The sequence below is a fragment of the Myotis davidii genome, unplaced genomic scaffold, assembly GCF_000327345.1.
Source record: "Myotis davidii unplaced genomic scaffold, ASM32734v1 scaffold929, whole genome shotgun sequence".
NCBI classification, from domain to species: domain Eukaryota; kingdom Metazoa; phylum Chordata; class Mammalia; order Chiroptera; family Vespertilionidae; genus Myotis; species Myotis davidii.
The window spans coordinates 125,323-141,128 of NW_006300205.1; the positions used below are offsets into that span (position 1 = coordinate 125,323).

The following is a 15,806-nucleotide window of genomic DNA, read 5'->3' on the forward strand; positions in this document are numbered from 1 at the left end:
TTGTATGTATTTCTCCCTGTCCCACCCACTTCCAGCCACTGCAAAAAAGATATATCTGTCTCTTACTTCAGGGTACCTTCTGATTATGCAGAATAATCGTAATTTCCCCTTGCTCTTTAGTCTCTGTACTAATCAGGATTCTCCAAAGAAATCTATATCTATATCTATATCTATATCTATCTATATCTATCTATCTATCTATCTATCTATCTATCTATCTATCTATCTATACATACATGTGTAGAGAAATAACCATGCACATACAATATGCAAAAATTTCCACAATATAATTCAAAGACCTATAATTTAAAATTACTTATTTATTTATGAGTTTGCTGTCAGTACAGATCAACTCAACCCAATAGACGAATTATCTTTATTCTACCTTATAAATACTCTATCAGTAAGTTAAGAGCCTTGGTAAATCTTAACATAATAAATAACACACCTACTGTTAATGTTACAAGCAACCTCAGAAGTTCAAATTACTATATATCACTAAACTCAAATTTTCTTGACTCAAAGATCAAATGGATGAGAGTTATTGATCCAGGAGTAAGTAAAACGTTATTTGTTTTCTTATTAAGAAAAACCGACTGAGGAGATCATTAGGTACTCTTGCAATTTATTTTTTGCAGGAAGCAACCAAGCTAATAATCTCTTGTAAAGTGCAGGATATTGATGGGTCTATTGTAAAACAGAACCTTCTTACGCTGGAAGAGCTTTCGATTAGACCAAGACACAGCTTTTGATTAAACAAGACACAGATGGGACAAGACATTACTTCAGTTATCCATTATATATTTTAGAAATCTGAAGTACCAATTAGACTTCTTGTCAATATTGACAAGATTGAAAATTATATTTATTTTATCTGCAATTATTTTAAGCAGTGATTCCTAAGACATAAAAACTCAATGCTGAATACAAATTTTAAAGACTTCTTTTTACCTGTAATGGTTATTTTTGCTGACCACTTAGATGTCCCATCCAATACACTCTGTTTGGCTGCCTTTGTGTACTGAACAAAATCCTCTTTAGAAATCTGAAACATTTCTTGAATTACTTCAAACACCTCTGGCCTATTTTTTTCCCTGATCTTCATTCTCTCTTTCATAGCGGAAATAATTGTCTGAGTCCTGTCTTCCGCACCATGCTTAGAACTCTTCTCCGCTGCTCCTAAAATGGAAAAATCAATGGTGGTGTAAGTGTACGTCTGGTTACTTTTAGATGGCCCAAGAAAGGGAGGAAAAGGAGGAGGAACATGAGAATGAATGAATGCTTTTATGCTGAGGAATCAGAGTGGCTTTTTTGAAAAATAGGAGTACAAGTCAGAATGCTGAGACTCAGGACTCGTGTTTTTGGCAAGTGAATGCACCTCAATGAGCCCTAGCTTTCTCACTTGTATTATTGGACTAAATCAGGGGTTGTGCAAATATTTGGTTTGTGTTTTCAAAAACAAATTTGCAAAACCCCCAAAAGAATGAACATAATCAAATGTATTATATACTGCATGCATCTACTAAATGGACAACCAAATCAAATTAGGAAATATATATGGCAAATGTCACTCAAAATCAATATCTCAAATGCTTGTTTCCATCCAAAGTGCCTAATATTTTTGTTGATGGACTTTATCATAATTAAATGATTAATTTTTCTTATAAATTAAAAGCCACCACTATTTGTTGTATTTTGAAATACAGAATAAGATTATACTTGAAATGAAAGTGATTCTGCTTTTTGAAAAAGATTTGAAAAGCATTGGGCTAGAAAACCTCTGAAGTATCGAAGAGACCATAGACTTGACTTATTATTCTATAATAAGGCCATGTTTTTGAACAGACTGAATTCTCACTTTCCACTCAAAACTCTTTTTTTTTTCTAGGACATTGTGGGGTTTTTTTAATGATTGATCTCAAATTTCTGGGCTTTTTTTTTTTTTTTTTTTCGTTTTTAACACAAATCCTTCTGGCAGTGAAGTATTTCCAATAGTTCATTCTTGGATCCCTCACCTTTTCCAATTACCAGACAGATATTCTCTGTGCTTTGTCTAGCCTCTGGGTTGCTCAGTATTACAGAACAAGTAACTAGTGAACCATGATTTCAACTCTCATAGTTTTTTAGTGAGTTTGAAGTGAGAGAGCAAAAGCCCATCTATAGGAACTGCCACTGCTGAAAACAAATATTTTTTTTGGCACAGAAGCAATTAAGATGTAGTGAAAAGAATAAGAAACTTGTGTTCATAGCTAGTAATTGCTCCAATATTCCTCTACCTGACTAAGGATTCCCAACGTGTATTAGATTTTTTGAAATATTATATTTCTGAAAATATGTATACTCATCAAGTATTTCATAAAATGTTAAGATTAAATGGGATAAATTATCTGCACAATTCCTTCTAAAAGGATAGCCTTAGTAAGCTTTTTTCAATCGAATTCTGTAAATCTTAAGCCAATTTAAGTATAGAAGCTAAAAGAGAAAAGGTCAACTACTAACTTTCCTTTTTATAAATTCATATACAATTTGACAGAGGTCATTTAGTGAAAATCTTTATTAATTTGAAAGCATAACATTTATTCACTGAAGTGGAAAAATTTATTAATAATAATCAAGTTGTAATTAGAGACAGTTAAAAGAGAGGTGCATTGTACTAGTAGAAACAACAGATTCCCAGTCATTATCTTAAATAATAGTATTATAAAAGCACACCAAAGAACCTTTGAGGACAAGTCACATTTTTTTAAAAAAGGACTATAAATTATTGCCTTCCATTTAAAGTAATTTGCCATTCTAAATGCTCTAGTCCTCTGTTAAAACATGCCCTAGAACAGCTACACATTTGTACATTATGTACCATTAAGCAATTAAGCATTTTTATAATTTATCAATAACTGTGGACTAAAAGGGGCCACATACCAAACCTGACAGGCTCAGGGAAGGCCTGCATGGCTGCTTTACAAACTCAGAGACCTAAAGTAACCAAATAGGATGGTCTGAAATTAACACTCTTTTAAAAGCAATTCATGGCAGTAGTCATGTCCTAAGGCAGTATTTTTCCCTAACCAAAGTCAGTCTTAACTGATCTAGTCTGTCCTGTTTTTGCATCTAGGATAACACACCCGAAAAACATGTCTTTGTACCAACAAAGTAATTTCCCCTTAAAGCACAATCACTGTACCAGAGCACAGAACACAAATCCCCGCATTCTTACTGTTACTGTGTTAATTGTTAACTGTTAACTTTCCTGCACCCCCGCCCCCCGTGTAAAATAAATGTGTCTATCATTTTACTTTTTATCCAATCCCAGAGGTTTCCTCCTGTCCCTCACTTTACTTTCTCCTGCCTCCCTCATCTATCACCAATAGATTTCATGTAACCTACCTATGCCTCCTCTTTTGATTTTAATGCATAACATACGATGCACAAGTGTCATTTTCTGGAGCATTTTCTCAGTCCCGCGAGGTTTTGCTTCCTGGCAATTATCATGAGTTTGCCTCAAATAAATTCATAAAAATTCTTACAGGTTTGGATGTTGCTTACGTTGGCATAACTTCACAGCACATAATTCTTACACAGCAAAATTAATGTAGGCTAGACTAAACACCAGTTGCAATGGTCACCACTGCAACTACCTAGTTAATATTAATAATAGAAAGAGAGCAAAGGAAAGGGCAGCCATTGTAAACATAGTCCTCTGGGCAGCGTCACCAGGAAGCTGTAGTTTTACACACCCCCTGGGGAACCACAGGTCTATTCCCTGTAAATCACTTGGGATAGGGGTCCAACACAGGGGAAGATGGGCACGTGTGCAGTGAAGTCAAGGTGACATATGACAGGTGCGTGTCAGTCAGTGAAAGCTGGGAGAAGGACAACTGACTAGCAGCGATGGCGAACCTTTTGAGCTCAGCGTGTCAGCATTTTGAAAAACCCTAACTTGACTCTGGTGCCGTGACACATATAGACATTTTTTTGATCTTTGCAACCATAGTAAAACAAAGACTTACATTTTTGATATTTATTTTATATATTTAAATGCCATTTAACAAAGAAAAAATAACCAAAAAATGAGTTCGCGTGTCACCTCTGACATGCGTGTCATAGGTTTGCCATCACTGGACTAGGAGCGTGGAGCCACTGCAAGCACACACAATCCTGAAGGGTTGTTTGGTTCGGCCCCCAGTTTTAATCCCCAAGAATTGTGTTTCTCTTGTTCGTTTGCTCTTGCTCTTCTGCTTCTCACTGGCTCTGTAAGCCACACTTGCCCATGCATGCCCCAGCCATGTGGACCCCACGTGCGATGGACCGCAGCTGGGAACAGGGGCTAAGCTGCCAGGTGCTGGCTGGGCTGTGCGGCAACATGGAGCGGAAACTCTGGGCAGTGGCTTGAACCCTTGCCCTGTGAAGACACCGCTGGACTTTTTCCGCGGGGAGACAAAGAGAGATGGGACCTTGGAGGGGAACCCTCTTAATTTTACACCAATAAAGCTTTCCATGGTACTTCATCCTCCGATGAGGCCTCAGGAAATTATTTTCCCCATGGCACGCCAAGAGCTCCACTTTTACCAGAACAGGTGGGGACAGAGAGGGCACCCCACCAATAACAGGATTATTTGATGAGCAGACTTTATAAGAACTGGAATAGTTATTAAATAGAAAGAACAGTGATGGCTTGAAAAGTTACCTACAAGATTAAAAGTGTCCCAAATGTTTGGTTTGCAAAGGCCATCCTAAGAATGTTCAAAGAGAAGTATCATAAAAATGTTGACTCCCTCCAGTACGCTGAGCAACTATTATCTTTGTGATAATGAGTGTTTCCCACCAGCTCCAGGAAAAAGTATTAAAGTCTCCAAGAGACAATATATTAAATATATTTTGGAAGTGTTTTTTCTTCTTCTAAATTTAGGAAGAGCCCGTTGACCACCACCACATAATAAATGCTCTTTCAAGTCAACACTATTAAATTCAAGGCTGGAATGTCCAGAGATGTTTCATTTAAAGAAATCAAATCTCTGTATTTTACAATTGCTCCTTGAATTCTTTTAAAGAATTAATTCGAAAAGCATCACATTCACAAATACTCTTGATGTTGGAGTAGAAAATCTCTAACTTGTACAGACAATAGACCCACAACTTGTGAAAATGCCAGGCTAAGAGAACAAGTTAGCAGAGACTTATATTTAAGCCTTTTATCTGTTATTTCTAGGAAATATACCAGGTGTCCCACCAAAATGTATACACACCTTAACAGCTGATAGCTCAATTTTGAAAATAAAATGTATTTTAATAAAAACTCCCTTTATAATTACCCAAAGTGTATGTATACAGTTTTGGAGGACATCCTATATATATAACTTTTTAGAAGTTCTACTTTTATATTTTTGATCTGAAGAAAATAATTCAACTTTGATTTGTTTAGTTCAGAGATACAGAGACAATTCATAATTAAGTTTTGTCACTAACCTATAAATACTTTTTATTGCCCTATTGCGTAAACCCACATATATTGTCTTAAAACACACACACACTATTTCTTAAATAGGTACAAATTGTCCTGAATGTTTGTCTCAAAGTCATCAGAGACAACCTTACATTTGCATTTATATGAGTCTTCCTTCCAAGTGTCTAATACCTAATTGAAATATAGTAATATGTCAACCAGAGATAAAAAAGAAATCAAATAAAAAGAGATAATGTACAGTAAAAGCACTTTGTAAAGTATAATACATTGTACAAATGTAATGCATCATTGTTATTTTTAAAACAATTAATTGACATATCAGTCAATACAATTATGAACAGCAAAACTGCAAAAGAATTTGACCTTAAACAGAGGCAAACTTATCCCACACAATTCTCTTCTACATAATTTAATGAGACAGCCAATTTTTATTTATTACCCAAAATATAAATCTCATGTGAAATTCACAATTTCACCACCTTTATATGGCAGTTTACAATTTTAGTGCATCTTCCAAATAATTATCTATCTATAAGTACCAACTGCAATATTCTCCTTGGACTCAGTCTCTTCTCGCCTACTTTCCTCAACAGCTGTTCCAAACACTTCAGCTCTCTCCACCTATCTCACCCCCTTACCCTCCAATCTCAGCAAATGATCTTATATTTTCCTTAACAGATGAAGAGGCTTTCTAAACGCAGTGGTCACATCTACTCCTACTCCCCTCCCCCCCACCCACACACAGAAAAAACAAACAAACAACAACAATAAAACAACAAACTTGATTTGTAGCATTAGCAGATGTTTATGGTGTAACTATGCTTAATATGGCGGATTTCAGCAAATGCCTCACAAAATTATTGAATATGTATCAATCAGCACTGTCACAGCTACCTGAAAAATACATATATCCTATATGCTAGCCTGCAAGACCAACCTTAATTAACTTAAGTGTGCTTTCCAGGTCTCTAGCACACTGCTTGGAAAATAGGATACACTCGATATATAAAGAAGACAAAATATTTCTTAGGGGAGACTAAAATAAAATGATTACTATATTTAACTAATTTAGTGCTGGGTCTCATTTAATGTGCTAGGCCATAATCCTGCAATAAACGAGAATAAATCTAGTGTAAAATGATAAATGTGTTGTGGGAGCACCTTATGTAGATATAAAGTACACCTCGCCCCTGGCTTTGAATTTGGAATTTTCTGAAAACAAAAACTGTGGGCCCATCACTAGAAAGCAGAATTTGGTTGGCCTATATACCTCATGCACTTAGTCATCGGTGTAAAACAAGGGCATACGTCCAAATGTAAATGGAAGGAATATATCAAGAAAATCAAACTTAAATAAGGTAGAAAAAGCATAGTGGCTCATGATGCTTTTGTAGAGAGGAAACAGTCTTGGGTGTGAATCCTGGTCTGTCATTTAATAACCATTTGAAATTGGGCTAGTTACTTTATCTTTGTAAACCTTAATCTCTTCATCTGAAAAACAAAAGGAAAAAAATAATAGTACCCTCCTTAACAGAGTCTTTTTAAGGATTAAATGAGAAAATGGCTATAGTTTTAATATTAATAATTGGACATGTATAGGGATTTCAGAATGTCAAACGGGCGAAGATACAAGCACTTATTAAGGAATTACACATTGAGAAATTTTATGGTTCTGTACTTGACCCATGAAGCAACTCCTTGGAAACTCTCCCAAGTACAGGGCCACACACAATGTCTACCGTATGCTAAATGCTCCTTAACTCTGCTCATTGGGAGCCAATGAAGTGCTTGAAGATAAAAAAATAGAGTTCAAGAAACTAGAAAATGTAATAATAATAAATATTTATTATAATATTGAGTATTATTTATATGATACATGGTATTTATGATATTTTAAAGAAAATAATACATATAATGGTAATAATAAATGCAATGCTTGTTATTTTACATTCATAAATCCTTACCTGCACTGGGGGCTGGTGAACCCGGAGGAGTACCTTGTTAGCATGCATGAAAAGCACAGAGGGCTGGCACTGAGGCATTTCCCTGTCTAGGACTCTGTATGGGAAAAACTTTGTTGTTCTCGTTTCTTTGCCGGTAAAATCACGTAGGTGGGCTTGCTTTTGGTGCCGCTCTGTTTTTATTTCCCATGAGATCATGTAGGTGGACACGTACTTAGTATTTCCTACCCTTGCTCTTTAGTTGCTGCACACCCAAGACAATCTTATCCCTCCTCTTTGAACATGTCTTTATTCTTTTCAAGGACCAACCTGCAACTCCCCCAGTCTTCAAGTCAGCCGCCTCCTTTTTTCTTATATAATAAAAGCCACACACTCCACAGGATTTCTGGCAAACCGACAAAGGACTGATAATTAGCAGAAAAATAATTGGAGGAACACAGTTCTAGCACAGCATCGTCCCCACTCCCAAGGCTGGCCCCCTCACTGCCACCCTCTATGAAATGACTTCACTGGTAGTGAACTTGGGTCCAAAAACCAACAAAAAGCAACATTTCTTCCCCCTCCACCTCCACCACCTCCACCATGTTCAATTGTCTCATTAATTGTAAACACTAACATTTAGTATTGCATATTAAAGGAAGACAAAATCAGGAATCCACTCACAGAATTGTATGTCAAAGCTACTACACCTCATAAGCATTATCTAGATACTCTCTTTTTAAAAATTTCAGAGTCAAAAGCTATATCCTCTCACTGAGACACTACACAGCTCACCCTGCTCTGCATGCTCCCTTCAGCAATGGGTAATAAACTAAACTTTTAAAACTACGAGTGTGTTCCTGCTAGTCTTTAGCTGGAGGGCCTTAAGAGGTATTACCAGCTTTTTTCACACCTGTGGAAATGATGCTCAAAGAGGTTTTAAAAATTCCAGTAGTAGCAGGATGAGAAACTAGATCTTTCTTATGTTTATGTTGATACCTGTATGACATAATATAAGACATAGTTATCCTTTCATCCCCCTACAGAAGCCCCAGCAATTGAAAATACTCAATTATTAGTTTATTCTTTTGGGTTAAGGAACTGGCCATTGTATCAAAGTAACTTAACTACTAATTCCACTTTTACCCACAGTAATGTATCAGATTAATTCCTCTTTAGTGTGGTTGAAGAGTCAGTGCAATAGCATGTTGTGATAGGGGTGTGCATGAGGCATCATCATGATGGGAAGTTCTGTGAAGCCAAGATCTACCTGGGCAGCACGGGATGTCTTACAGGCAGGGGAACTCTATGCGAGACTGGAAAAGCACTACAAATAAAATCCAACAACTTTCATTTTCTTTCCGTAGGGCCAACTTTGTATATTTCTTTATAAATTAGGAGAGAATACTGAGTTCTAACTCTAACTATAATATCCACTTGATTCTTTTTATTTTTTTGACAAGATGCTAAATTGTGTGAACTCAGTGAAATCTAATCCACTGATCTTAAAGGCTCCTCTAAAAATCAATGGTTCTATGAAAGAATGATCTTTAAATCATTACATGACATTTCTAACTATAGTTCTTAGGTCCTCATTAATAAACTGACATTTATTAAGCAGCCACCAGTGCTTAAATGTGTCTAAGTTCTGGGGAAATAAAGGCTATGGTCTCCTTGTATAGTAGTGAATATGCAGAATTCTACTTCTAAGCTTCCTGAGTATTCATTACATTAGCATATTTTGTATAATTGCTGTTGAAAGAGTAGATGTCAAAAGTTTCCAAGATAAGTGTTCACATCTATTCATCTGAATTAAGTTTTAGAAAATAGGTTGGAGTTGAGGGACAACATCAATTACTTCCTTCTGAGCTCTGAAAGCCCAGCATTGAGCTCCCACCCACAGAAGCTGCTCCATACAAATAACCACCTTAAGCTATCACTATTGCAGAATGTGGCAACACAAATACAAAGAAAGAGAATCAATATCTAGTTTGCAGACAGGAGTACCCTAGCCAGACTTTCCAATGTTATGAACTTGCACTGGGTAATAATTAGGACACATGAGCTTTATACAACATCAGTGGGGAACACAGAGAACAACAAAAACAAACAAACAAACAAACACGCCCATGAGATGCTGCTTTCCTTAACTTTTGGAGAAATTCTTTCCATCCTTATTAGGCAGAATGCTTACTCAGTGGGACTCTGGGATTCCTTCCTTGGAAATATGTAAGAAAGTAAAGGCCAGTTGGGTTAGATACCAATATTTTTTCCAATATTGAAGTTGTCTCTTTTCCACTTTGAAAAGATAAAGAAAATATTTTACATATGCTCTCTCCTCTACATATGCTTCATGCTGCTCACTCCTCGTTCCAGCCAACATATACTTTTTTTTTGCTTTTTTTCTAGATTAAAGTTGCTACCATAACTGTAATAGCAAGTTCCTTATGGGTTATATTAACATCATTCAAGGTCACTAACATCTCAATTCTTCAACCACCTAAGGTTTTACAAAAATCAGAAAGAAAAAAAAAAGGTCTTTTTAGATAGCAAGACCCAAATGAGTTAATTAAAAAAGAGGGGAGGTGCAGTGAGGCCCTGGCTACTGCCACTGGCCTGGAACTGAAACAGAAAGAAAAGCCAGATCTCTTTCTCAGGCCTCTGTTCCCACCTGTAACTGTAGAGCTAAGAGCCTTGGACCAGGAAGACAGACAAGTATAAGAAGCACCTCCAAGTAAACTCAGTCGAGGAGGAGCTAAGGTGAGACTGTTCGGGGAACTTATTTGATGTTTTTCTATCGCTCCGAACCTTCAAAGAAGTACTGAAGCAGTGAATGGGATTTTCTAATAATCTGATTTGATCCCACTTGACTGCAAAAGTATAAGTCACAGACCCAACACTTGATGGAAATGAAATATTAAACTCAACTCAATTTGAAGTAAATTTAAATACTCTCTCTTTTGCATGGGTCATTGGTCAGACCATGTGTAAAGTCTTTTTACTTCCTTTGTGCATGTGAGAGAAAGAATATGTGTGTAAATTGACAGACTGCAGAAAAGGATTAGCCAATAAATGAGTCCTAGAAACCTAAAGAAAACTTATTTTCAAGTGTGTGAAAACTGTTATATGCAATGGAATCAATGTATTAAATGTTTCTCTAGAGGTAAGATTTGGCTTAAATAATAGAAGTTAAAGGAAGCAGGAAGGACTCAGTTCAAATTTTAATTCATACACTAGTGATGAATTTAGCTGTCTATCAAGGTATTAAATTTTCCTTGGAAGTGTTCAGAGACTGAATGACCATTTTGAGAAGGAGGTTGCATTAGCTACACCTTCCAACTCTGATATCTCTTAACTTCTTAATTTTTTATTCCTTCCTTTTCAATGATGGCATACATGGAAATATCTCACGCAAGGTGTTCCCATTGTAAATATCTAGCTTAAAGCAATGATCAAGAGAAATTTATTAAAGAAATGTCACTAATTCCATAGGGAGAATTTTAAATTTGATAGTTATTGTGAAAAGTGGTAAAGCTGAATTCATATACTTGAAAACCCATTTGGCCAAAATCCAATAATATATGTTGTCTTAAGAAAAGGAAATGGATTATGAAAATGTTTCTAAAGCTTAATAAATGGGTGGCATTTCTGTTCTTTAAAAGATTGAAAGAAGGATAAGCTCATTTCTCAGGTATGATCTGTATCATTTTTTAAAGGGATTCAAGCCATTTGTTTCTAGATGGCAATACTTTTCCTACCTGTTTTTCAAATGTCCTTGACCTAATAAGCTTATGTCTTAGATGCCTATTTTACAATTCACTTTCTAAACAAATGGATTGGATTTTAATTTAATTATGAGACTTTAAGTAAATTAGCTGAGCAATTTTTACTCATATATATGTATAATATATATATATATTATATATATGTATATATATATATATATTACTTTTTTTCAGTAGTATCCCAGAGAAATACTACTACTATTTTTTTTTTTGCTAAGAAAATACATTTATTATTATTAGACTCAAACTGATTGGACTGTGTAGGAAGAATACTAATCAGGTAGAGAAAATTATAGAATGTATGTTCCTGTTACTACAAATGCCAGTTGTGAAAGCATTTCTTATTTAATCCTTACTTTGACATTTTCCTCTGTCCCTTAGCAACCCATGAACCTTACATTGACCGCATTTATATAAACAATGAACAGAGGGGACAGTGTTTAAATGTGAAAAAACAAAACATTATTTGCAAATAAAAATCCATGTTCAAATATATTTCTCAGGCAATGTTTTTTTAACTTATTTAAGGTCACCTCACATGACCAAATAAATAAGGCAGTGAAAGTCAGTAATATGTACTGTAGAGTGTGATATTTTGGCATTTCTGGACTGGATCTAAAGTATCAGTAAAAATAATTATTTTTTTTTGAAAACAGAAAATTTAAGGTAGCACATGTCATGAAGGTTGACACAACTAGTACCTATTTGGAAGTGTGAAAGCGTGGAAGGGCCACTAAGATTCATTGAGCCCCTACTGTGTGCCAGACAATTAGAAGAGACTATTTCCAATAACTCTCTGAGGTAAATCTGTGATTCCTGTTCATTTGGTGGAGGAAAATAAAGCCTAAAAAGTTAAAATTCTTGATTAAGGTCATGTATTTGGTAACATAGGTTTGTCTTTGACATTCAAACACAAGACCTTCCAATCTAAGGCCTTTGCATGGGATGTAGAAGAAGATGGCTCCTTTAATCAGACACAAATAGGCTTGGAAAAAATTCCAGTTGCTGGAATCTCAGGGGTGTGTGTTAGCCCCTGTTTGAGGAACATGACTCTACACATTTTCACTTACCTCCCTGGAGCTATGATGAGGTAAAATGAGAAAATCAACTGGGAGTCCTGTGAAGTTTTCTACTGGATGTCAGTGCAATTGTACTCTAGGTACTCACTCTGAGAAATCTAATTGCGCCGAGTGAGTTCAACACTGTAGGAATCGCACCAAGTTCAACTACATGACCGAATGGGCAGTATGTGTTTCTTTGCATACGTGGTAGGAAAACTAGCAAGAGCTGAAGAGGACTAACCTGAAAATATATAGGATAAGGAGGGTGCTACAAAACCACCTCTTCAGCCCAGCCAAGTACTCACTCTGCAAACAATCGGCGTTCAAGAGGTCCTGGCACTTTTCATGGCACTTCACTCCGCACTCCAAGCACTTCATGCCTTGCCGGGCAATGCCCCACAGGAGCCCTTCGCACTCGTAACAGTAGGTTGGTGTCGTGGCTGTCCAGACCTCAAAATTGTGTGGGGTGGTGGAAGACATGGGGTAGATCAATGCCTGCAAGGTCTTCTTGAAGACATGTATTTTCTGTGAAGAAGAGAGAAATTCCCCAGACAAGCCAAATCAATGCATTTGGAAAATTTCAACATAAAACAAACTATTTGTATCACTTTTCCCTGAAAATGCTATTTTTGACAGAGTCCCCTGATTACTGATTTAAGTGAAGACAGTGAGCACAGTAACTCTGCTCACTCACTCTTCTCTCAGTGTTCTAGGGCCCAATTCAATTATATGAACTCAAAGAACTCCCTCATCTACCAGATTGGACTGGGCTCTACTGTACTCACTTCTTGAAAAGCACTAAAGAACTCAAATTACTTGACAATGTCCATGTCCCTGCTATACTCTAATCTCAATGAGGACAAGGATGAAACCAGTCTAGTTCAAAGCTACATGGATCCTCAGAGCCTAAGCCAGTCTCAGGCTTAAATATGTTCCCAGGAAATATTAATTTAAAAAAAGAATTTATATTAATATCCTTAGTCTAGGTTCATTCATGATAAATTGTAAAGTAGATGAATTGTATTCTCAATGCTGACTCTTACCTTCTAGAATCATCCTCAGCACTCTTTTGGATCCTACCCAAGTCTCTCTAAAATGACTTTGTACCCTGCCTGACACTTCACACCTCCCCATCCCTAAACTATGTTTCTATAGTTCTTTCTGCAAAGAACTGCTTTCATTGCCTATCCTGTGGGAAAGAGCAGAACAACTAATTCACAAGAAAGGAACTGCAGCAGATAAAGGTTAAATGTGGCACACTACCATGGTAGTTTGTATTTTAAAAGGGGATAGTTTTTCATAGCATATGAAAGACTTTCTAATAACAAACCTTTGTTGGGGTGGAAAAATCTACTGAATGGGTAGATAGGAGATCTGAGACCCCTAGCATAGGACCCATCACATGATATTTCAAATGGGCTATGCTAGACAAGAACTGTCTATCATATTTCTTTCCTTTGTGCCTAAATAGTGCCTATCATTGTCCCTGGCACATAATAGGGGCATGACGTATTATTTTGTAAGTGAATGAATGTTCTGCTAAGAGTCTTATAATCTACAGAACGATTTAAGGTCTCTAAGCTTCACTTTCCTCTTTTCCCTGTCTGTCTACGGTATTATTTGAAGATCCAATTGTGTGATGGTAACATTTACAGACTTCAAAAATTGAGTAAATACTAAGTAATAGTGTTGGTGATAGATTTTTCAATCAACAAATGTCAATCAATAGAAAAAGAGGCTTATTTGGATAAGTCTTTGTCTAGACTTCTCATATCCCACTAAGCAGATCACTTCCTGAGAGAAAGACTAGCACTCCCTGAAGTTACATTTACAGGTAACTTCACACAACTGCCTGATGCATAAGAAATAGATATTTACATAAATCCTGTAAGAGCCTCACAGATAAGTAATACTAGAAGTAGGCCATTTATATTTTGCATTCATCATCCTTCAAACTCATTTTGGAATATCTTCTCACAGCATTGGAATGACCAACTTCCCATTATTTTTCAATTCCACATTATGGTAACAGCATTTTCCCCTTTCTTATTACACTAGAGGCTGATGCACAAAATTCATGCAAGAGTAGGCCTTCATTCCCCAGCTGCTGGCACTGGCTTCCCTCTGGCACCCAGGACCTGGGCTTCCCTCTGGCCACTGGCAGGCACCTGGGACCCAGGCTTCCCTTGCAGCCCCAGCTTCGTCCAGAAAGTCATCCAGAAGGATGTCTTTGTCTAATTAGCATATTATGCTTTTATTATTATAGATTTTTCTTATTATGTGTTTTCCTAGAATATGTTTGGTAATGGCCCTGGGAGATTCTTTACTAGGGAGTTAAGCTTTACTAACATATTTTCTAACTTTGAACAGCACGGTCTAGGCTTGCTACCCATGAAGGTCTAGTCCAGCAGTTCTCAACCTGTGGGTCACGACCCCTTTGGCGGTGTAATGACCCTTTCATAGGGTTTGCCTAAGACCCTGCATATCAGATATTTACATTATGATTCATAACAATAGCAACATTACAGTTATGAAGTAGCAATGAAAATAATTTTATGGTTGGGTCACAACATGAGGAACTGTATTTAAAGGGTCAGAAGGTTGAGAACCACTGGTCTAGTCAGAGCTCTTTATGCTTCATGTGAGTCTACAGAGCAGCAGGATGGTCAAACAAGGGAATACATCAAGTGGGAGACCTTGTATTAGGGTTTATATAGGCAGAACAACTGGATCTATCACTTTTCAAAGGTAGCTGTGCCAAGTAAATCTCTTTGTCCATTTCATAATCAAGATGTGTTGCAAAGAACTGTTAAGAGTTCCTTCAGGTTCATGAAGATGGCGGCCAATGGGACGGCAGGCTGCAAGATAGTGAGTGAGTGAGAGAGTGAAAGGAGAGTGCGTGGACATGCGGAAAGTGTGTATGTGTGAGTGAGGGACAGCTATATTCCACAGGACTGTTGGGAACTGGCGGACCAGGCTCCACTGGCTGGGTAGCCTTTACTACTGCTGAAATCTCTCCCGGAGTGGCAGGCTCTGCCACAGAGACTGCACCATCTTGAAGGGGAGAGTGGCTGTGATTGGAAACCCAGCCTTACCTTCAACAGGGATACCTCGGATACCTCCCAGGACCCTACAACCACAATGCCCAGTTGCCTCAGCTGTGAACCCACAAACACTGAAATTCCAGCCCTCCTGGCCACGGGCACCTAAAATGCTTGTCCAGGGGGAGACAAAATGGCACTGAATACACAGATGGGCCCTGCGCCTTCTCACAGAGCAGATAGAAGGAACAGCTGAATGGAATAACAACCACCCAGAATTGGTGAATTAAACACAGCTGGTGAGGCAATCCATGGATAGAGAGGTCAGAGATCGTCCAGAGCAGTGGTTCTCAACCTTCCTAATGCCACGGCCCTTTAATACAGTTCCTCATGTTGTGGTGACCCCCAAACATAAAATTATTTTAGTTGCTACTTCATAACTGTAATTTTGCTACTGTTATGAATCGTAATGTAAATATCTGATATGCAGGATGTATTTAGGCGACCCCTGCGAAACG

At 37.2% G+C, this 15,806-nt stretch overlaps 1 protein-coding gene across 1 annotated transcript in view; it reads right to left on the reverse strand.

The window, feature by feature from the left end:
* LOC102767933 (protein unc-13 homolog C-like) overlaps window positions 1-15,806 on the reverse strand; it is a 175,548-nt gene that overhangs the window by 42,559 nt on the left and 117,183 nt on the right. The window contains exons 6-7 of the mRNA XM_006776608.1: window positions 12,553-12,772; window positions 952-1,179 (exon numbers count right to left, since the gene is read on the reverse strand). Coding sequence (XP_006776671.1) covers window positions 952-1,179; window positions 12,553-12,772 — 448 coding nt within the window. The remainder of the gene's footprint in view (window positions 1-951; window positions 1,180-12,552; window positions 12,773-15,806) is intronic.